Here is a 21,669-nt window from a genome sequence, read left to right as displayed (position 1 = left end):
CTGTGATATCAGTTGTATTGATTTGGTGAGAATATCGTACTTGTGTAGCATTATTTTTACATGAAATGGGAAGTTGATTGGTACTCCATTTATTGAATAGTTGCTGGGAAGATATGACAGTCATTGACCTTAACCAAAGCAGAACAGGATTTTACAAGTTGGTTGAGAAAAATTAAATTACGTGTTACATTTTAATATCTCTATTTGCTGCTATGTGCACAGATAATCTGGATTTCACTTTTTCTTTATAGGAATATTTTATTATTTTGGAAAGAAGGGCTAAGATATTCCTTGAAACTGTTACTTGCAGAGATGCACTTTTCTTTCATTATGACGGAATGTTTTCCCACAGTAGACATTTGAATCTTAATGTGAAAGGACTGTTATCGCTGTAAGTGGAAGTTGTGAACAGTTCACTTATGTGCAAGGAAAATGGTTTGTTATATCAATCTTTCATGTTACTTTGGTTTCTTGAAATTCTTCTTCCCATGCTCCTGTCCCCACCAGCAGTTTGGGTGCTATTAGACGTAATCTATTATCTGTGTTACATGTGCCGAAGAAGTAATTCAACACTGATATTGCAGTGTCTATAGAACAAAATGTCAGGACTAGATTAACAGCATTGACTAAATTAAATTAGAAGAAGATAAATCTTGCAGATCTGAGGTTTTCATTGACATGCAGATCAGATGGCCATGAAATCTGATTATTATGCAAAACCTAATTTTTCTCCATTTTATGCTTTTAGTGCATTTAGTGCAAGTAGCTTTTATGCACAAGAACAAGAAGATGTTAAATGTAACACTTCATATCACATGAATTCCTGTATTTTGCAGGAAAAGAGACCAGCATACAGGGATAGAAAGAAAATAGGGGAAGCTGGTAGTCTACAAGGAATTAAGATAGATAGAGAGAGAGTAGGTATGTCTTAACATCCTGCTTGAAGACCTTTGATAGTTGTGTGGACTTTAAGGCTAGGATAATACAGGATTTGTAAAGTCAAGCTAATGTATGCATATATCCTCATTGGAATTATAATTTGGCAGCACTCGAATTAGCAGGTTTAATACTATGCATCTGAGGCTTCATTGTGTTAATAGGATGCCTTAATTGAGAATAAATATTTTTATTTTTAAAATTATAAAGGAAGTTATCAGAATTATATTGATTTGTTTCTGCTCCGAAGAATTAAAACAGCCATCAAAGTAATTGGAGGAGCCGAAGAATCGTGGAATCCCTACAGTGTGGAAACAGGCCCTTCGGCCCAACAAGTCCACACTGACCCTCAGAGCATCCCACCCAGACCCATCCCCCTATAACCCATCTAATCTACACATCCCTGAAAACTATACCTGAGGGTGGATTCAAACCTGGGACCCTCACACTGTGAGGCAGCAGTGCTAACCACTGAATGACCACACCAAATTATGTAATCTGCACCTCTGGGTACACTGGATGTTACTGCTGCACCATAGAAGCACAAATGATGGACAAATTAGCCTTAAGTCCAAAAAATCCTGCACAAAAATATCAACGAAGGGGATGCCAAATGAGAAAAAAGTAACTCTCATAACGGGAGCCACAGAATAAGTACGGTGTATGAGTGAGGCCCAGCTCAAAAGCTTGAGCTCAAGCCACTGCCATTATGTCTGAAAACAAATCTGCCGTGTGCCTTCTTGATAATAGCCCTATTTCTATAAGACAGCTATCCTTTAATTCAGCATTGCTCTGGGAGAACTGAAACAATTTTAGTTTGAAAAACTGGTCAGGATATGTGGAGAGAACAAACGAGAAAATTTTCATTGCAAGAGAGAATTAAGCAGCAAACATACTTACATAAACAGAAAGGAAGGGAAGTTGAAGGCAGTAAATAAAGCATAAAGCCAAATGCATGTGGAAATAATATATAAAAAGGACGAAATCGGATTAGGTGTGCAATGATATCATTTTCTTAGTTAAATAATAAATAACAATATTAAGGTATTTAAAAAAGTTTTAAAACCTGGAATCAAATCTGAGTTGAAATGGATTTGAGAATGGCGATATTGCTAAAGTCTAAAGTTAGAGGCCAAAGGATGCCTTGCAAAAAAATAAGAAAATTGATTTTGAACCTTAGTTTCAAGCATTATTTTGAATTTAAACTTTGCTGATTTTCAAAATACACCAGATTGCTTCCCTAAATCTTTTTTCATGTGCCATTTTTCTATATTGCTCCCTATTTTCATGCTGTCAATAAGTTTCATGTGCTTACATGTTTTCACTACATAGTAATTTTAATTCGGAACAATGTTTCCAGGGGAACACACTCAAGTGGTAGCACTTGTGTTTCTGAATGAGAAGGATGTATGGTCAAATTTCATTCCACAATCTTTGATATGTAATCTAATTGTAATTTATTGCAATACGGAGGGAGTTCAGCATTTGAAGAACTGTTTTCTAGTGAGCTATTGCACCAAAACTTCATTTGCATTCCCAAATGGACCTAACTGGCCCAATGGCAATTTTCAAGGAAGAATCAAGAATTTCTCTGTGTCCTGTCCAATACTTATCCTTCTGTCAAAACAACTAAAATAGCTTAATTTGTCCTCCCCCCTTGTCCTCCGCCATTGTCCTCACATATCACCCCACCAACCTCTGCATCTAACGTATCATTCTCCGCCACTTCCGTCACCTACAGTCCCCACCCCTATCTGCCTTTTGTAGGGACCGTTCTCTCCACAACTCTCTCGTCCACTCCACACTCCCCACTAACCCCACCACACCCGGTTCCTTTCCCTGCAACCGCAGAAAGTGCTACACCTGCCCCTATACCTCCCCCCTCACCTCCATTCAAGGAACAAAACAAACCTTCCATATCTCACAGGGGTTCACCTGCACATCAGTCAACTTGGTCTATTGTATCCACTGCTCCTGATGTGGCCTCCTCTACTTCGGTGAGACTAAGTGTAGACTCTGAGACAGTTTCGTGGAGCATCTGCGCTCTGTACACAATAAACAACAATACCTTTTGGTCGCCAACCATTTTAATTCCCCCCTCACACTCCCTGGGGTGACATGTCCATCCTGGGCCTCCTCCAGTGTCACAGTGACACCAGCCACAAACTGGAGGAGCAGCATCTCATATTCCACCTCGACAGCCTACAGCCCAATGGCCTAAACATGGAAATCATCAGTTTCTTTTCTCCCCACCCCCGGCACCATCCCAATTCTAACCCTCCCTCCCATCCCTACCTGCTTGACCTGACACGACCTGACATAACCTGTCCACCTTCTCTTCCACCGATCTGCCCCACACATCCCACTGACCAATCCCCACCACTCCCTACCTGCACTCACCTATCACCATTCCACCTACCTTCCCAAGCCCCACCCCTCCTCTCTCTATTTATTTCCCAGCTCCTTTCCCTCACCTCCCTTCTGAAGAAGGGTTCCAACCCAAAACATCAACTTTCCTGCTCCTCTGATGTTGCCTGGCCTGCTGTGTTCCTCCAGCTCCATTTTGTGTTGTCTCGGACTCCAGCATCTGTAGTTCTTGCTGTCTCCTAGTCATCTGTCTTACAGTTTTTTGCGTGCTGCCTTTTCTTTTAAAGAAGCAAATCTTTAATTAAAACATGAATATAGAAAACAATACCATTATGTGACTGCATCATTTAATAAAGGAGTTGATAATAAACGAACAGACCCTGAAAATCAAATGTAGATGTCAAAACGATCACAGAGCCATCAAGAAAAATATTTAGATCCCTATGGAGAAAGATGATTGAAGATTATATAGCACTTGTAGAATTCACATGTTAGTTGAATTGTCTGAGCACTGAGGTGCTTCAGTTATCTTGAAGCAATCTGAAATGCCCAATTCAGCAATTTAAAAATAAATTTAAAAGATAATCATAGATAATTTAATTCTGACACCTGACTTTGAAGCATTATGTTTCTGTTCATATATCTGTCTATATCTAACAATCTTATACCACTACTTGCTATGTCACAAACCTGTTGTAGCTTGATAGCTTTGGTAGGTTTTAATTGGTGTGTACTCGAGCCACTACACTTGCTTGACAAACCAGTTGATTAGGTGTCACTGCAACACCTCAAGTTCAATATTCTGGAATTAACTGCTCTTGTTTCTTTTCAAACTATTTTGTGTTCTTAAAAATGGATTTCTGAATGGTTTCTTTACCTTCTTTTAGGCCCCTGTTTGTTTATTCAATAAATTGGAGGCAAGTATATTCTTCTAATAAGCAATTTAACTAATTGTATCTGGAGACTGTTGTAAGCCATTTTTATTTAATTCAGACCTCAGTGCCTGGCCCTAGATTTTGCGAGCCAGCCCATATATAGCATGGCAGAATATAGAGGCTGGCAGAAATTTAGACAGCTAAGAAATAAAGAGAAGAGGTGAGAAGAGAAAACTATGATTGAGAGGAGACGTGGCTGGAATAAGGGCGATGTAAGCTAATGAGAGAAAACATTGGAAATAGGGAAAGCAATATAGCTGGTGACTGATAAAACATGAACAGCAGATGCTGAAATGGTGGCTGCGACAAATGATAACGAGGCAACAAGCTACAGGGTAGGGTGCCAGAAAAGGAGAATTGTTGGCACGCTGCAGTGAAAGGGAAGAAGTGGACAGGGGGCTATAGAAAGAAGATTAACAGCAAAGGCAGTGAAAATAAATAAATGGGTGGCATGAAAGCGAGACATAGGATGAAACAAAGAAAAACTCCATATACTGAGAATCACCCCTAGAAAGACTGTGGAGAGATCTCCTCTCTGATGGCGCCCTCATCTCATCTGAAAGGAAAGAACAAAAGTTTTTAAAAAAATAAAAAGGCATGTCAATGATCAGAAGAAGAAACAGATGTGTAGAAGCAGAGAAGGGAAGAGAAACTGGAATGCAAATACAATGAGACATATAAGTGAAGGATGTGTTGGCCAACATAACAACAAGAAATTGTATTTATATAAGGTTTTTGATATTAAAAAACATCCTAAAGAGCTTCAATTTTTTTTTCAAAAATGGATTCCATTGCAAAGGAGGAGAAAGAATGAATTACCAAAAGCTTAGTAAAATAAATAGGAGAGTGTGAAGTGGAGAAACAAGAATGATTGGGGGTAGTTTGAGAGAATTCAGAGCATGGTGGCTGATAGGATGGTGGGAATGGAAAGAAGAGGAATGTATAGGTTGCCAAAACACGGCAATGCCACCCAAACTCATCTTGTATATGGAATTTCTTCTACTGCATACTTTTGGCCTATCCGATTTGTCAGCATGTGCTTGATCGACTCAAATTTCATCTTTATATGACGGCATTTAAATTATAACTGATCAGTACTAAGTGAAAATGAAAGCACAAAACAAAACATGAAGTCAGTGACACCTAACTAATATTTCACCAAATAATCAAAATTTCTCCTTATGGAAAAAATGAGGACAGGTAACATAAACTGAAGGATATAATTCTGAAGGTAATAGCAGCAGAACTGCAATATTTTGCAGGGCTTTAGAAATACAATAGTAGGGTGGAAGTGGGCAAGTTAGTACATGAGATATGTAACATAATGTGTGCGAATTGTTGAAGATAGCTGGGCAAGTTGAGAAAGTGGTTAACCGAGCGTAGAGGATCCTAGGCTTTATAATGGAAGTTATAAAGTGCAAAAGCTGGGAAGTTATGATAAACGTGTATAAAACTCTTGTCCTCATCCAAAGTATTTTGTCCTGTCCTAGGCACCACACTAGGAAGGATCTGAGAGCATGAGAAAGGATGATAAGAAAATTTACGAGAACGTTCCCAACGCTGAGAAACTTCAATTACATGATAGATTGTAGAAGGTGGGGCTATATCCTTGGAGAAGAGAAGATTTGATAGCCATGTCCAAAATAATGAGGGGTTGAGTAGCTAAGGAGAAACTGTTTCCATTGATGGGAATCAAGAGATTAGAGGACACTGATTTAAGGAGATTGGCAAAAGTAGCAATAGTGTATTCAGAAGACCTTTTCCACACAGTATGCAGTTAGGAATCCACTACATATGTTGGCCGCAGATTGAATCAAATGATTTAAAATAGAACGATGTGATTGTCTGAAGATAAAATGTTGTGCAGGGCTTTTGGGAAAAAGATAGGGTAGGAATGAGTCAGTTGGTCTTGCAGAGAGTCAGTGTGGGTACATGTCTGAATGGTGTCCCTCTTGTGTTGTAGTAGTTCAATGATTCTATTTTAGCTGCTTGACTAAGCTGAAGACAAATGAGGTATTTAACATAAATTAGTCATTGAAACAAAACAACACAAAATTATTGAATCTGTAGTTAGAGGCATTTTCAGTGTTACAAATGGCTTTGCCTTCTTTCAGAGATTCAGTCCTGTATCACTGTCAGCAGAAAACCTGCTATAATATGATTGTACAAGTCCCAGAAAGTTCCTGCGCTTACTACCAAACGTTAACGGCATATTGGTACAACTGAATGCAGCACAGGCAGATCAGGGTGTAATGCTGATTTGATGTCACCAGTGCTATTTAGGAGCATGATGCAGTGTGGCAGGTGTTAAGTAACCTTTTGAAAGCAAAATACTGTGAATGCTGGAAATCTGAAATGAAAACAGAATGTGGTAAGTAACTTAGCAGATCTGACAGCATCTGTATAAAGAGAAACAGAATTAATTTTTCAATTCCACTGTGAGACTTCTTTGAAACCCCACTGCTGGCAGCTGTGTTGCAAGGTATGAGGATTGGATGAAGTGTATGCAAATTGAGGTCTGATTAACACAGATTGACGGTAGGTGGGTTTTAAGCAAACAAACTAGGTTGAAAATGAAGATTATGTCATATTTAGTCTTAGAGCAATGAGCAAGTGAGATATAGTGTGTGACTTGGGGAACACCCATTCACGAATAGTGTCTGCTACATATGGGAGTGACCTTTCTCTGGTTACCTAAAGATTGATTTTTCAGGGCATAGTTGACGCCTGCACCAGTGTGTTTTGAGCACTACTTCGCAGTGTGTCCTCACTTGTGCTCTTATATTCTTCCATAAATGACGTTCTCCATTCTGGTTCCATTTTCCATTTCTTCCTCCATTCTGTTGGTGAACACTTGAAAAATAATGGGCAAGTATTTCAGCAACTTTAGTCTTCACAGACCACATCCATTTGTCCCTTTTAGTAGGACAATGTCGGTTTGCACCCATGGTTTATTCATAACATACATGAAGAATGCTTTGTTGTTCTGCTTTGTTTCCAGCTATTTTCTTTCATGATTCATCATTGCAGGCATTTTTAGCTTCTTGGTGTGTTCTTCAGTTACATTTCGTGTGGCAGAACGCTAACTAGAAAAATGTGGATACAGAAAGTTCTTGCAGGTACTGTCAAAGTGAGTTTCGATCCTCTGGAGAGTATAGGGAGTTAATAGTAGATGATAGAGAAAAAGCAAATGAACAGTTATTTCACCTCTGACTTCACTGTAGAGAATACAAAAAACATTCCAGTAATAGCTGTAAATCATGATATAAAAGAGAGAGAGAGGAGCTGACTGAAATTATAATCACTCGGGAAGAAGTACTGAGCAAACTAATGGAACTACAGGCTGACAAATCCCAGGACCAAGGCTCTTAAAAGAGATGGCTCATAAGGTTGTCGATGCAGTGGTGTTAATTTTCCAAAGCTGGCTCGTTTCTGGAAATGTTCCATCAGACTGGAAAGTAACAAATATAACCACCCTATTCAAAAAAGGAGGGAAGCATAAGACCGGAAACTGTAGGCCAGTTTGCTTGACATCTGTCTTGCGAAAGGTGTTAGAATTGATCATTAAGGAGGTTATGTAGGACAGTTAGAAATACTCAAGGTAATCAGAGAGTCATTGTGGTTTTGTGAAAATCAAATCTTATTTAACCAGTTTATTAGAGTTCTTTAGAAGGAGTGTGTGCTGTGGCTAAATTGGCTGTAATTGGATTTCCAGAATGTATTTGACTAGATGCCACATGAAGTTTTACAGTGCGAAGGTAGAAGATCATGTTATAGAGGTAACATATTAGCAGGGATAGAATATTTGCTAGCTGGCAGGAAACAGAATATAGATGAGTGTTTTTAGCGTTGGTAGATTATGACAAATAGAGTCTATGCTGGGGCCACCCTTTTTTTTTAAAAGACTTTTATATCAATGACTTTGATGTAGGAGTGAAGGAATGGTATCTAAATTTTCAGATGAAACATAGATAGGCAGGAAAGGACTCTCTGAAGACGGATGCAGATGGATATGGATAGGTTGTGTATGTTGGCAAAAACCTGTTAGATGAAAAATGTGAAGTTGTTCAGTTTGGCAAAAAGAATTGTTATGATCCCAGCTGATGTTACTGGACAAATCAGATCCCAGAATGAAATCTGGTTTGATAGATCATATTTTATTTTTGTTAGGGTCTAAAATTCTGGGCTTTCACTGAGGTATTAGCACACGAGGTTGTAGATTTGCTTTAAACAATTAAACACAATTACACAAAAGAAAGAAAAATAAATTAAAGCAAACCAAATTATCTAAAAAAAAAAAGTTTAAAAGTTTTCAAAAGACGCAGCAAAACAGAATCCCATCTACTCCCCAATGACATCACTTTGAACTTACTCAAGAAGAAGGCAGACAAATTTCCCTTCCGTTGCAACTCAGTAAGTTTGAATTAATTGCTTCTCAGCCCTGAGCTTCTGACCTCTTGAAACCTTTCCTTAAATATTCACACGCACAGCTTAGACCTTCCAGATATTTTAATAATCTGCAGAGTTCCAACCAATCACTCTTGGTCTAGAAGTTTCACAAACCATAACCTTCCACTGAAGCAACTTATTTCCTTAACTGTTCTGAACAATCTCCTTTTTTGTTGGAGACACTGTACTTGCTTTTGTCTTCAGTCGTGAATCCATTGAACTCCCCAAAACCTTTGAAACTAAAGTTTTAAAAACTTGCTCATCTTAGTTCTGCTAAGCTAATGGTTTCACATTTTCTCTCTCCAATTGTAAATTCCATTCTGTGTACAAACTTCCATTAACACATCAGAAGGCACATACTGGTTTAAAATCATGCGTCTGAAAGACTAATCTAATTAATTTTTAAAGCCCTTCACAAAATTAAACCAACTTATGCCATTCATTTAAGAGCCAAACTGTAAAATGATAATTGTTTAAATCTCACATTCTTCACCACATCTTTTTTAAAAAATCTTAAAAAGAAAACAACTGCACAATTCCCAGATGTAGAGGGATTCAGGTGTTCTGTTTCATCAGTCATAAAGTTGCTATGCAGTGAAAGCAAGTAGCTCGAAGGCTAATGGAGTGTTTTGTTACATGAGGTAACTTATTTCCTCTGCAAAGGAATTGAACATAAAAATAAGGATGTTATACTTCAGTTATACAGGACATTGGTGAGACTAATTTTCATTCATTCACCTGTTTTATTAGTCATTTTATCACATGCTTTGGTTCCTATCTGATCTGTGTGAAACCTGTCGTCGATGTGCAACTTCCCTTTATCCTAGAATGGGTCCCAGTGTTATCGCAATCAGATTCAGAATCCTCCTTCCTGCATCATTTCTCAAATCTAATAGGACTTTGCCTAAGCTGCTGAAGGTGTGCCACAGCAAATAATTTTCTGTTTACTATCCTTGAGATGTTGCTGCTTGGCTTTACCGATTTCATTTAAGCCTTGACCCAAACTCTTCATACTGCCTGTGAAAGGCCTCCAAATTTTTTCCTTTGCAAAAGTTTATCCACTTGCCCCACTATGTCATGAAAACAACACATCATTTGGGCACGGAGCTCAAAGCAACAATGAAGGCTTTCTATCCATCTATTAATTGAATGTCTTGCATGATGGCTTGTCTCCTCTTTGTTTTTGTTCCCCGAGTAACCCCTTGCTCCAGAGTTCTGTGATAATGCTTATTGTTCTTTCTCTTATTTCCATTCATGTCCTTATTACAAGCATTTAGCACAGAACAGAATCGGGTGGTTTCAAATACACAGGTTTTCTACTGCTATTTTGCTTTTATTCCTATTTTAGATGCATGATCACCCAAAGTTCTTGATCCAAGCTTCTCTGTTCTGGTGTGACTGCTTCCTGGAACCTGTATTCTATTAATCTTTCCTTGAGTATTGCTTGAGAAAAGATCCACTTTGACAAAACTTTTCAGCTTGCAGTCCTCGGGACATTTGCAAGAATACTAAATTAAAGTATGAGAAGGCTGGTTGGTTTGCAAGTCAACCCTGGTAGAGGTGTAGCCATGGAGAATTCACCCGTTAGTTAATGACTGACGGCTACCTACCAAGCAATGTTTGGATTTAAATTGGGCAGGATGAGCGGTCAAGGAACTGCCCTGAAGAGAGAGCTGGAACATTGCTATCAGCTATTTTGTTACATTGAAACGGGCACAATGTGTTTTCAAGTTTATTTTTGGGATATGGGCATTGCTGGCAAGGCCAGCATTTGTTGCCCTTCCTCAGTTGTCCTTGAACTGAACGGCTTGCTAGACAACTTCAGGTGCCAGCTAAGAATCAACCATATAGCAGTGGGTCTGGAGCCATACGAGGTAAGGATGACAGATTAAAGGGCATTAGTAAACCAGATGGGTTTTATTAGGACAATCAACGATAGTTGTAATAGTCACCATAATGGAGACCAACGTTTAATTCCAGATTTGATAGTTGACTTTAAATTCCACCTGCCATGGTGGGATTTCACTTTAAGCCTCAGAGCCTCTGGATTACTAGTCCAGTAACATTATGACTGTTACTTCTGTCTGCAAAAAACATGACCATGTGTTTTGTTATATGTAGCTTCCAGTATATGAAAATCTGCCAGACTGCGAGCCCAACTGACTATCTTAAATCGATTATCAGCATAACTCTCAACACACACAGGATTATTTGTCTAACTAATGTATTCTCCATGGCAACATCTCTACCAACAAAACCCACTTGTGAGCATTTTCTTCTCATTCAGTGTAAAAGGTTGTTGAGGCTGGTTGGCTCGCCGAGCTGGTTTGTTGTTCCGCAGACATTTCGTTACCGTGCTTGGTAATATCCTCAGTGCAGCCTCTGATGAAGCGTCGGTGTGTTTTCCCGCCTGACTTTTAAACTCTGGGGTCCATTGCGATGGATTGCCTCACTTCCGGGTTTCCTCCGTAGTGGAATGTATATGGGGTCGAGTTCAATGTGTTTATTAATAGCATGCTTCGTGGAGTGCCATGCTTCCAGGGATTCTTGTGCTTGTCTCTGCCTAGCCTGTCCCAGTCGAAGTCATGGTTCTCCTTGTCCATGTGGATTGAGATGAGTGAGTATTGGTCGTGTCTTTTTGTAGCCAGTTGGTGTTCATGTACTCTTGTTGTTAGTTTCCTTCCTGTTGTCTGATGTAATGTTTCTCACAGTCTCTGCAGGGGATTTTGTAGATGACGTTGGTCCTGTCCATGGCGCAGAGTGGTTCTTTAGTTCGGGTGAGCAGTTGTCGTAGGGTTGATGTGGGCTTGTGTGCCACTCTGATGTCCAGAAGTCATAGGAGTCTTGTGGTGAGTTCTGACGTGTTCCTGATGTAGGATAGGGTGATGGGTGTGTAGGGACGTGTAGAATCTTTCTGATGCTGTTCTTGTAGGCATCTTCTGACCCAGTTCTTTGGATATCCATTATCCTTGAACACTTGGAAGAGGTATTCCTCCTCCTCTTTGCATCACAGTGATGCAAAGACTGGAAAGGACTGCCCTTCCGCAAATCCAACCTAAACTATGGGTACGCTACATAGACGACACCTTTGTCATCATTAAACGGACCAAATTAGAAGAGACACACAAACTCATAAACGACACCCTCACTGGAATAAAATTCACCAGAGAGGAGGAGAAGAACAAACAAGTCCCATCCCTGGACGTCATGGTAGAGCGCTAGACAAATGGGGAACTGCAAACGAAAGTACACTGAAAAGCCACACACACAGACCAGGTATTGAACTTCAGTAGTAACCATCCCAGCACACACAAACGAAGCTGCGTGCAAACACTATTTAAAAGGGCAACACACACTGCAGCAACATGAAACTATGCCAAGAGGAGGAGGAATACCTCTTCCAAGTGTTCAAGGATAATGGATATCCAAAGAACTGGGTCAGAAGATGCCTACAGGAACAGCATCAGAAAGATTCTACACGCCCTGACACACTCATCACACTACCCTACATCAGGAACACGTCAGAACTCACCACAAGACTCCTATGACTGCTGGGCATCAGAGTGGCACACAAGCCCACATCAACGCTACGACAACTGCTCACCCGAATTAAAGACCCACTCCCCGCCATGGACAGGACCAATGTCATCTACAAAATCCCTTGCAGAGACTGCGAGCAACACTACATCAGACAAACAGGAAGGAAACTAACAACAAGAGTACATGAACACCAACTGGCTACAAAAAGACACGACCAATACTCACTCATCTCAATCCACATGGACAAGGAGAACCACGACTTCGACTGGGACAGGCTAGGCAGAGACAAGCATGAGAATCCCTGGAAGCATGGCACTCCACGAAGCAGGCTATTAATAAACACATTGAACTCGACCCCGTATACATTCCACTACGGAGGAAACCCGAAAGTGAGGCAATCCATCGCAATGGACCCCAGAGTTTAAAAGCCAGGCGGGAAAACACACCGACGCTTCATCAGAGGCTGCACTGAGGATGTTACCAAGCACGGTAACGAAATGTCTGCGGAATAACAAACCAGCTCGGCGAGCCAACCAACCTCAACACCCACAACCTGAGGTACAGATCTACTCCAAAACCTTAGTGTAAAAGGTTGTTCCTCTTTATTCTTGTGAATGTCCTGATGAGTGCAGGATGCAAATCTTGAATCAAATGTCATTTTTTTTCCAGCATTAACATTTCCTGTGTAGCACTCTCTACTCACATCTGCTATTCCCTTAAATCCTATTTCCTTCTGTATCTAACCCTGGAGAAAACAAATCTCCATTTCACTTTCAACTACTCTCAAAATCCCAACCATCTAACCTTTGGCCTTCCATTCACCATATTATTTCTGCAGCTACTAATCTGATTAACTACACTTTCACCTCCACCTTCAGTGCCCCACTCCACAGCTTATTCTTCCTTGCTTCGGTCTTTGCCTTGTTACAGCCCTCACTGACACTTTCCTAAGTCTATTGGTGCAGATTTGAATGGTTGTGGTGGATAACTAATTTAACCATTCACCACCAGTGACATTTATTCCTGCTGTCATGAAAACAACTGATTATTCCTGGATAATCCTGAAATAGAAGAGCAACTATGGTTTGCATTCTCTACTACAAGCCATCTTAAATCCTGATTCCCTGGTGTCCTCCATCTTTACCTCCAAAATGTGTGAGGAGCTCGTAGACTTCTTTGTCATCAATATTAAGACCATCTGATCAGCTCTCTCTGACACCATCTTCCTTTCACTATTTCCACTGGGTCTAATGTCCTTTAAGGACCCTCTTCACCCATTGTTATACTTGTAACTTTCTCTAGTTTCTCACCTATCTCCCCTTATGCCTTTTCTGAGCTCTGCTTGTGAATAAAACTTTCCTGCTTTCTCTACCCTATTCCCATTAAACTACTAAACACCGAACTTCCTATCCTGTATCCCATGTTAGCTAATGTTGTTAGCGATTCTCTCGTTCTCACATCTGCTGTCATCAGCCCTTTCAAGAAGTCAACCTTTGACCCCTCTACCCTTACAAACTACCAGACCATCTTCAAACTCAATTCCCTGTAAAACCCTTAAATATTTTATCATCTCCTAAATTTGTGCCCATTGTTTTCAAAACGCCACCCTCCCCACAGTACAAAACAGTTCTTGACAAAGTCACAAATGGCAATCCATGTACTGATAAACTTTCTTGCCCTCCTTCACCTCTGAAGCTTTTCACACAGTTAACCACACCATCCTCCTCCCAACATCTCTCCTCTGTCATCCAACTGGATGGGACTGTATTCAGCTGGAACCATAATTTAGGTAATTTACAGTTGCCAGCGAAGTACCATTAATGTTTCTCTCCCCATTCCTGTGCATCTTTCCTTTACCACCACAACCTATTTGTCACCCACATACTGTCCCTTGGTGACGTAGTCACGATCAGTTTCCTCATGTGCTGGTGACATGTGCTTCTATTTTATTTTCATCATTTGACCCCTCTCTTTGTTAGATTGTTCAACCAGCATTCAAAATTAGATGTGAAGAACTATCCTGCAGATAAACATCGGGATGACTAAAACCACGTCTCTGTCTTCCATTACAATCCTTGTTCCCGAGCCACCAACTCCATTTTTTACTCTAGCTGAACCAAACTACTCGTAGCCTCAGTAACATATTTGATATTGATATGAACTTCCAACCATGTAGATGTACATTACTATGATATCCTGTTTCTACATATGTAACAGTGCTTAACTCTGCCCCTGCATTGACCTTTATTCTGAAACCCTCTTGCATGCCAGTTGCCCCCATATTTGACTCTTGCCATACACTCCTAGCCAGCTTCCCTCATTTTACCTTCTATACATTCGAGGCCATCCAAAACTTTGCTGTCTCTAATCTGACGCACCCATTTACCAATCACCCCTATGTTTACGAAGCTATTCTGACTTCCAACTCAACAGTGCCTCAGTTTTAAAATTCTCATGCTTGTTCTGAAATCCTCTGTGGCCTCCCTACCTGTGTAATCTCCTCCAGCCTTGCCTGCCCTCTTGAGCATCTCCAATTTAAATTACCTACTACTCTTGGCTGTGCCTTCAGCTATCTTAGCCTCATACTCTGGATTCCTTCTTTAAACATCTTCATCTCTTCGCACCTGCTTCTGCCTTTAACATAAATCTGTCTCTTTGGTTATATACGTATATATCAAAATCTTGGTCTCTGCCTTAAGATCTCATTGTGAGACTAGAACATAGAATATTTCGGTACAGTACAGGCCCTTCAGCCCACGATGTTGTGCCGAACTTTTACCCTAATCCTAAGGTCTATCTAACCTCCACCCCTACCTTATACCATCATCCATATGCCTGTCTAATAGCCACTTAAATGCCCCTAATGAGGCCCACTCCACTACCCTCTCCGGCAAGGCATTCCACGCCCCGACCACTCTCTGAGTAAAGAACCTACCTCTGACGTCTCCCCTATATCTACCTCCACTCACTTTAAAACTATGCCCTCTCGTAATAGCTACCTCCACCTAGGAAAAAGTCTCTGGCTGTCCACTCTATCTATACCTCTGATCATTTTGTACACCTCTATCAAGTCACCTCTCATCCTTTGTTGTTCTAAAGAGAAAAGCCCTAGCACTCTCAACCTTTCCTTGTAAGACCTTCCCTCCATTCCAGGCAACATCCTGGTAAATCTCCTCTGCACCTTTTCCAACACTTCCACGTCTTTCCTGTAATGAGGCGACCAGAACTGGACACAATACTCCAGATGTGGCTGAACCAGGCTTTTGTATAGCTGGAACATAACTTCATGGCTCTTGAACTCGATCCCTCTATTAATGAATCCTAACACACCATATGCCTTCTTAACAACTCTATCCACCTGGGTGGCAACTTTCGGGGAACTGTGGACATGAACCCCAAGATCGCTCTGCTCCTCCACACTGCCAAGAATCTTTCCGTTAACCCTGTATTCTGCTTTCAAGTTTGTCCTTCCAAAATGAATCACCTCTCACTTTTCGGGGTTAAACTCCATCTGCCACTTCTCAGCCCAGCTCTGCATTCTATCAATGTCCCTTTGTAACCTAGAACAGCCCTCCGCACTGTCCACAACGTGACCCACCTTCGTATCGTCCGCGAACTTACTAATCCACCCTTCGACTCCTACATCCAAATCATTTACAAAAATCACAAATCGAAGAGGACCCAGAACAGATCCTTGTGGTACACCACTCGTAACTGAGCATCGTGTTGAGTATTTTCCGTCCACTAAAATCCTTTGTCTTCTAAAGGTCAGCCAGTTCTGAATCCAATCTGCCGCAGTTCCCTCTATCCCATGCCTCCTTATCTTCTGCATGAGCCTACCATGGGGAACATTATCAAAAGCCTTACTTAAATCCATGTATACCGCATCCACTGCTCTACCTTCATCCACGTGTTTGGTCACCTCTTCAAAGAATTCAATAAGGTTTGTGAGGCATGATCTACCCCTCACAAATCCATGCTGACTATCACGAATCAAACTGTGCCTTTCCAAGTGATCGTAAATCCTATTTCTCAGGGCCCTTTCCAATAATTTGCCCACCACTGACGTAAGACTAACTGGCCTGTAATTTCCGGGGCTATCCTTATTCCCTTTTTTGAACAAGAGACTATGTTGTGTTTTATAATGTGTCAGTGAAGTGCCTTTAGATACTTTAGTACATTAAAGACACTAAATACAAGTTGTATGATGCAAATTGTTATGGTCAGCTGAAGCTCAACATTCTATTGCTCAAAGTACACAAATTCATGCATAAATCACATCCTGGGAATCTTGAGGATCAAAAGCTTGTCACATGCTTCACTGTTCTGGAATTTGATATTTAATATGCCAGATTGGTAACAGTATGAATGTTTCAGCACACCATCCCAGAAAGTAGTACGACAAAATTTACCATAGGCCGAATTTGACTATTTACAGTAGTTGAGATACTGCTATTTTTGCTCACAAGGAAAGCAAAAGTTCTAAGGAAAATTAACCAAACTGATTTTCATGCATCTCTAACTGATCAGATATAGGTTGGTATTGTATGCCACAATGAACACATCAACTTTTGTTCTCCTGTATTGTTTATGTAAATTTTTACTTCAATTTTCTGATGGTTATCTGTTGGCATATGATTTTTTTTTCTTATGCATTTCTTTCAAATGTATTGTGTGTATTTTAGATAATCAGATGTTTCAATACTTCATCACAATTGTGCCAACAAAACTTAATACCTACAAGTTCTCAGCAGACACTCATCAGTATTCAGTCACAGAAAGGGTAAGTCAAACGATAAAGTTGTTTGATTATCACAGTATTCAGATATGCCACTTAAGCTGGACCATACATGTTTCAACCACTTTGCAATCACTACATTGTGAATGTTTCCTATTTTTCCTGTTTATGGCATGAGTTCATTTTGTTGAGGTATATACTTAATTATTATTGTGCAGTTGACATTATTACATGAAGAACAAATGTGAGAGCAGTATTTTAATGGAACTTAAAATAATAGGATTAAGATTTTGCCAGCTCCTTTTAAGAGACAAACTGCTATTAAATTGTCTAATGGGAATTTCAATGCTGGGATGATCAATAATCACCTGTTACAAAAAGAGAAGTTGCTGGAAAAGCTCAGCAGGTCGAGCAGCATCTGTGAAGAAAAAAATCAGAGTTAACTTTTCGGGAACGGTGACCCTTCCTCACAACAGTTCTGGGCCAGAAATGTTAACTCTGATTTTTGTTCTTCACAGATGCTGCCAGACTTGCTGGGCTTTTCCAGCAACTTCTGTTTTTGTTCCTGATTTACAGCAGTTCTTTCAATTTTTATCACTTGTTACATTTGGTTATAATGCATACTTCGTTTTTTTTTTGAGAATTCTAATATCAATAGCTCCACTGATTTATTACGGTGCTCTGTCATCTCGCCAGTGGTATTGTGAAGCCTTTCTACTTCCTTGCAAATTTACTGAGGCTCCCTTTCTGAAACGCACGTTTATTTTACTTCGGCTTGAACTGGAAGAGGTTTGCTGTTACTCTGCAATTCCCCACATATTTCAGTTTTCTTCTCCATCTCCTCAGTGACTGAAATCTGTGGTGTGTTTCTAGCTGTACTAAGGCTCCCTCTGCTTTTCTTATTATGTTTTTAATAGCATTACTGTTGTGGTGACAAAACATACCTTTCCTTTGTAAAACAACAAAACTAAAACACTTTTTAAATAAAAGAACTGTTGATGCTGGAAATCTGAAACAAAAGCAGAAATTGCTAGATAAACTCGGCAAGTTTGGCAGTGTCCACAGATGCAGAGGCAGAAAGCCGAGTTGTTTCAGATTCAGTGACCCTTCCTCAGAAGGGTCCTCCGACAACACCATCAAAATCTGTGACCTCTACCACCTGGAAAGATGATAACAGCGTTTATAAGGGAGCACTGCCGCCTGTAAGTCCTCCTCTATGCTACATCCCAATCCCAACTTGGAACCTTAAGACTGCTTCTTCACTGGAACAATTTCCTGAAACTCCCTTCGGAAATCCTGTACATATGTAAGCATCTGAAGGCTGTAGAAGTTCAGAGATAATTTTTTTAATATTGAAGGAGTTAAGGATTATGGTCAGAGGTTGGGTAAGTGGAACTTAGGCCAAGAAAAGATCAGCCATGATCTTATTGAATGTGGAGCAGGCTTGAAGGGCCAGATGGCCTACTCCTGCTCCTTGTACTTATGTTCAAGCAGGTGGCTCACCACCACCTTCTCTGGGACAATAAATGCACATATGCATAAATTCATCAATAATGCCTGTATGCCATGAAGGAATAAAGAAAATCTTCTATCTCTACACTGTCTTCCCACCCTATAGTGTATGCTGTGCTTCCCTTAATAGTCAAAAATCGATCAATCTGCATATTGACTATGCTCAGTGACTGAGTGCACTCAGTGCTCCGAGATAACAAATTCTAAGGAGTTGCAACTTTGAATAAAGAACTTTCTTTTCATCTCACTGTTAGTCGGCTGATTCCTCAGTCTGAGACTGTGACCCTCAGTTCTAGACTCTGCAGCAAGGGGGAACCACTCCCAACATCTACTGTCACAAGCCGTTTAGAAATATTCATTGTATCAAAGAGATCATCTCCTCCTAAATTCCAGAAATTATAGGCCTAATCTCTTGTCCTCTTGTCACAGAATAATCCCCATGTTGTTGTCATTTAATATGATCTGAAGGAATATCTGGGACCGAATTGAATGAGGGAATAAGTGATTGATCAAGAGTTAATTGGGGTAGGAGTTGGTTGTACAACTATGGGGAGCTAGTGGTATGAGTTTTATGTAGTGTGGCTAACTGAAATAAAGTCTGACACATGTGTTATCTTGACTTCTGTTTAAATAATTATCTTTTGGAGTATAACATTTGTCCCAGTAATCAGCTTTTCTAACTTCAGTCTTTTGAGCACTAATATATTCTACATTGGGTAAATAGATCATATCTGTAGGCATCATTATAGGCGTAGTCTCAACAAACCCATATAAAATTACAGTAAGGCTTCTTTGAATTAGAATCTTTGTAGTAAAGACTAACATACCATTTGTGTTCCTAATTGCTTGCTATTCCGCAGTGTTGACTTCCTATGATTCCTGTACAAGAACACCCTGGACCCTCTGAATACCAATATTCCCATCCTCATGCCATTTTAGAAGAAAAAGTTCTGCTTCATTATTTTTTCTACCTTAAGTAATAACCACGTACTTCTCCACGTTATATTTTGTATCTCATCTTACCCAGTGACTTAACTGTGTAAAATCTTTTGTGTCCTCCTTGCACGCTTCTTCCAGCTTACTTTTCCACCTAACTTCATATGATCAGACTTGGATGCATAGGGCTAAATCTTCAGAGGAATGGTGACTGCAGTCACATCGCCATTTGCTTAATTCATTCCTAAGGTTCCTGCCCCAGAGCTTCAGCTTTCTGGCCTGAACATCTGATTTGGCCCTCTTGAGGAATGTTGAGCAAATCACGATCAGGAGGCCAAATTATGCGCCCTTACTTACAGCAGTAACTGTCATATTCCAAGGTTTAAAGATCCCAAAAGGACTTTTACAAGCTACAGAGAAAAAGGTCAACGTACAAGGTGAATGGGTGAGGGACTAGAGTAGCAGGTGAGAGGACAGATTTTGGTTGGGTTCTGTGCCAGGCCTGGGAGAATTTCAGAACCCAGAAGTTTTCCACATCGAATGTTCTGTCAGGAGTATTAACTAGTTGTGCTGTGGTAACTTTTGATTTAGATTGTGCTTTCTCTAAAACGTGGAGAAGACTGAGAGCCAGCAATTCTCTGAGAGCTGTTAACTCTGGCAGATGGCAATTTGCTCTCCTTTCTTTGCCCAACTGCCCTTTCTTTTATACCCTTGATAACATGTCAATATTTCTTACAATAGGATTTGTCCTATGTTGTCAAAAACCATCAGATTTAAATTTGATAGGTTTTTGATAGCTAAGTGCCTGGTTCAAATCGGCTAAATTCAAAAACCTGTTGTCTTGGTAAAACTGCTTGACCTGCTAATGTTACGGCCTTTCGATGCAATTGTTTCAGTTCGGGTGCTCTCTGTACTTGCAAACTTTCAAGCTGCTTACAGATATCTCCAAGCATAGAAAAAGCACAGTCTTTTAAAGGGACCATGCAATGGTTTCCACCCCAGCATTTTACAAACCCCAAATTCTAACATCCTGCCTCCTAATCCACAAATACTGTACCAAACTTTGCAACACCAATAACACTCTGGTACCTCATTCAGTTGGTGAACATTTATCTGAGAGCCTTGACTGTGACTGTTGCTGTTACGACCATTAGGACCAATGCTGCCTGATTATTAGACAATAGTTAGGAATAGTTAAGAATGGCAGTTCTGGCTGATTTTCCTCTGATTAACTGCAATTAGATGTGCCCTAACATAATTCTCAGATCAGTATTTTTCAGCCATAATTCTGAGAGGAAACTGAAGGTGGCAAAGTTGAATACTTAACAGAAGGTTTCTGTGTCCATAATCTGAAATAACCAGAATGGGAAAGAAAGTTTAAATGTATTTTTGTATATCACTACATTGTATGAATTCATTGTGAGCTTTTCTGTTTCCTAGGAACGTGTAATAAACCATGCAACAGGCAGCCATGGTGTTTCAGGTATTTTTATAAAATACGACATCAGTTCCTTGATGGTTACTGTGACTGAGCAGCACATGCCTTTAGGACAATTCTTAGTGAGGTTATGTGGAATTATTGGAGGAATATTCTCAACAACAGGCAAGTACTGTAGCTTTTGTCATATAAGCACAAGGAATGTTGACTGCAGTTGGGGTCTTTTGCTGTAATATTTTCATGAAATTATAGAAAAAGTGTTTTAAATATTCAAGACTAGGGACATAATAGACACATAGAGACATGAAATTGGCTCACTTCAGTTAATTCAATTTGGATAATAGCAGATTTTGTGAACATCTTTATTCCCCACCACAGGTGCAAAGGATGAGATGGCAGCTCATCCATTCAATGCACCAAAAAGTACTGTGTCTGCAGTCTACAAGATGTACTGCAGGCACTCGCCCAGGTGGCTTTCCCAGCACCTGCTGTGACCTCTACTGGCTAAAACGTCAAATAATTAACGGGGCATATTATTAAGGCAATTGGAGAAAGCTTCAAAAAGGACATGAATAGCAACTGTTTTACAGAGCGGTTCTTGTAGGAAATGACCTGCCGGAGGAAGTGGTGAATGCTGTTACAGCTACAACATTTAAAAGGCATTTGGATAAGTACATGAATAGGAAAGGTTTGGAAGGGTATGGGCCAAGTGTAGGAAAGTGGAACTAGTTTAGTTTGGGAATATGATTGGTGTGGACTAGTTGGACTGCGCCATGCTCTATGTTCCATGCTCTATGTTCCATGCTCTATGTTCCATG

The 21,669-nt window shown here is 40.1% G+C and overlaps 1 protein-coding gene across 1 annotated transcript in view; it reads left to right on the top strand.

Annotated features, from left to right (window-relative positions):
* ergic2 (ERGIC and golgi 2) overlaps positions 1 to 21,669 on the top strand; it is a 66,329-nt gene that overhangs the window by 37,864 nt on the left and 6,796 nt on the right. The window contains exons 11-12 of the mRNA XM_048607396.1: positions 16,913 to 17,010; positions 20,854 to 21,016. Coding sequence (XP_048463353.1) covers positions 16,913 to 17,010; positions 20,854 to 21,016 — 261 coding nt within the window. The remainder of the gene's footprint in view (positions 1 to 16,912; positions 17,011 to 20,853; positions 21,017 to 21,669) is intronic.

The sequence above is a fragment of the Rhincodon typus genome, chromosome 18, assembly GCF_021869965.1.
Source record: "Rhincodon typus isolate 14 chromosome 18, sRhiTyp1.1, whole genome shotgun sequence".
NCBI classification, from domain to species: Eukaryota; Metazoa; Chordata; class Chondrichthyes; order Orectolobiformes; family Rhincodontidae; genus Rhincodon; species Rhincodon typus.
This window is presented reverse-complemented; position numbering and strand designations above follow the sequence as displayed.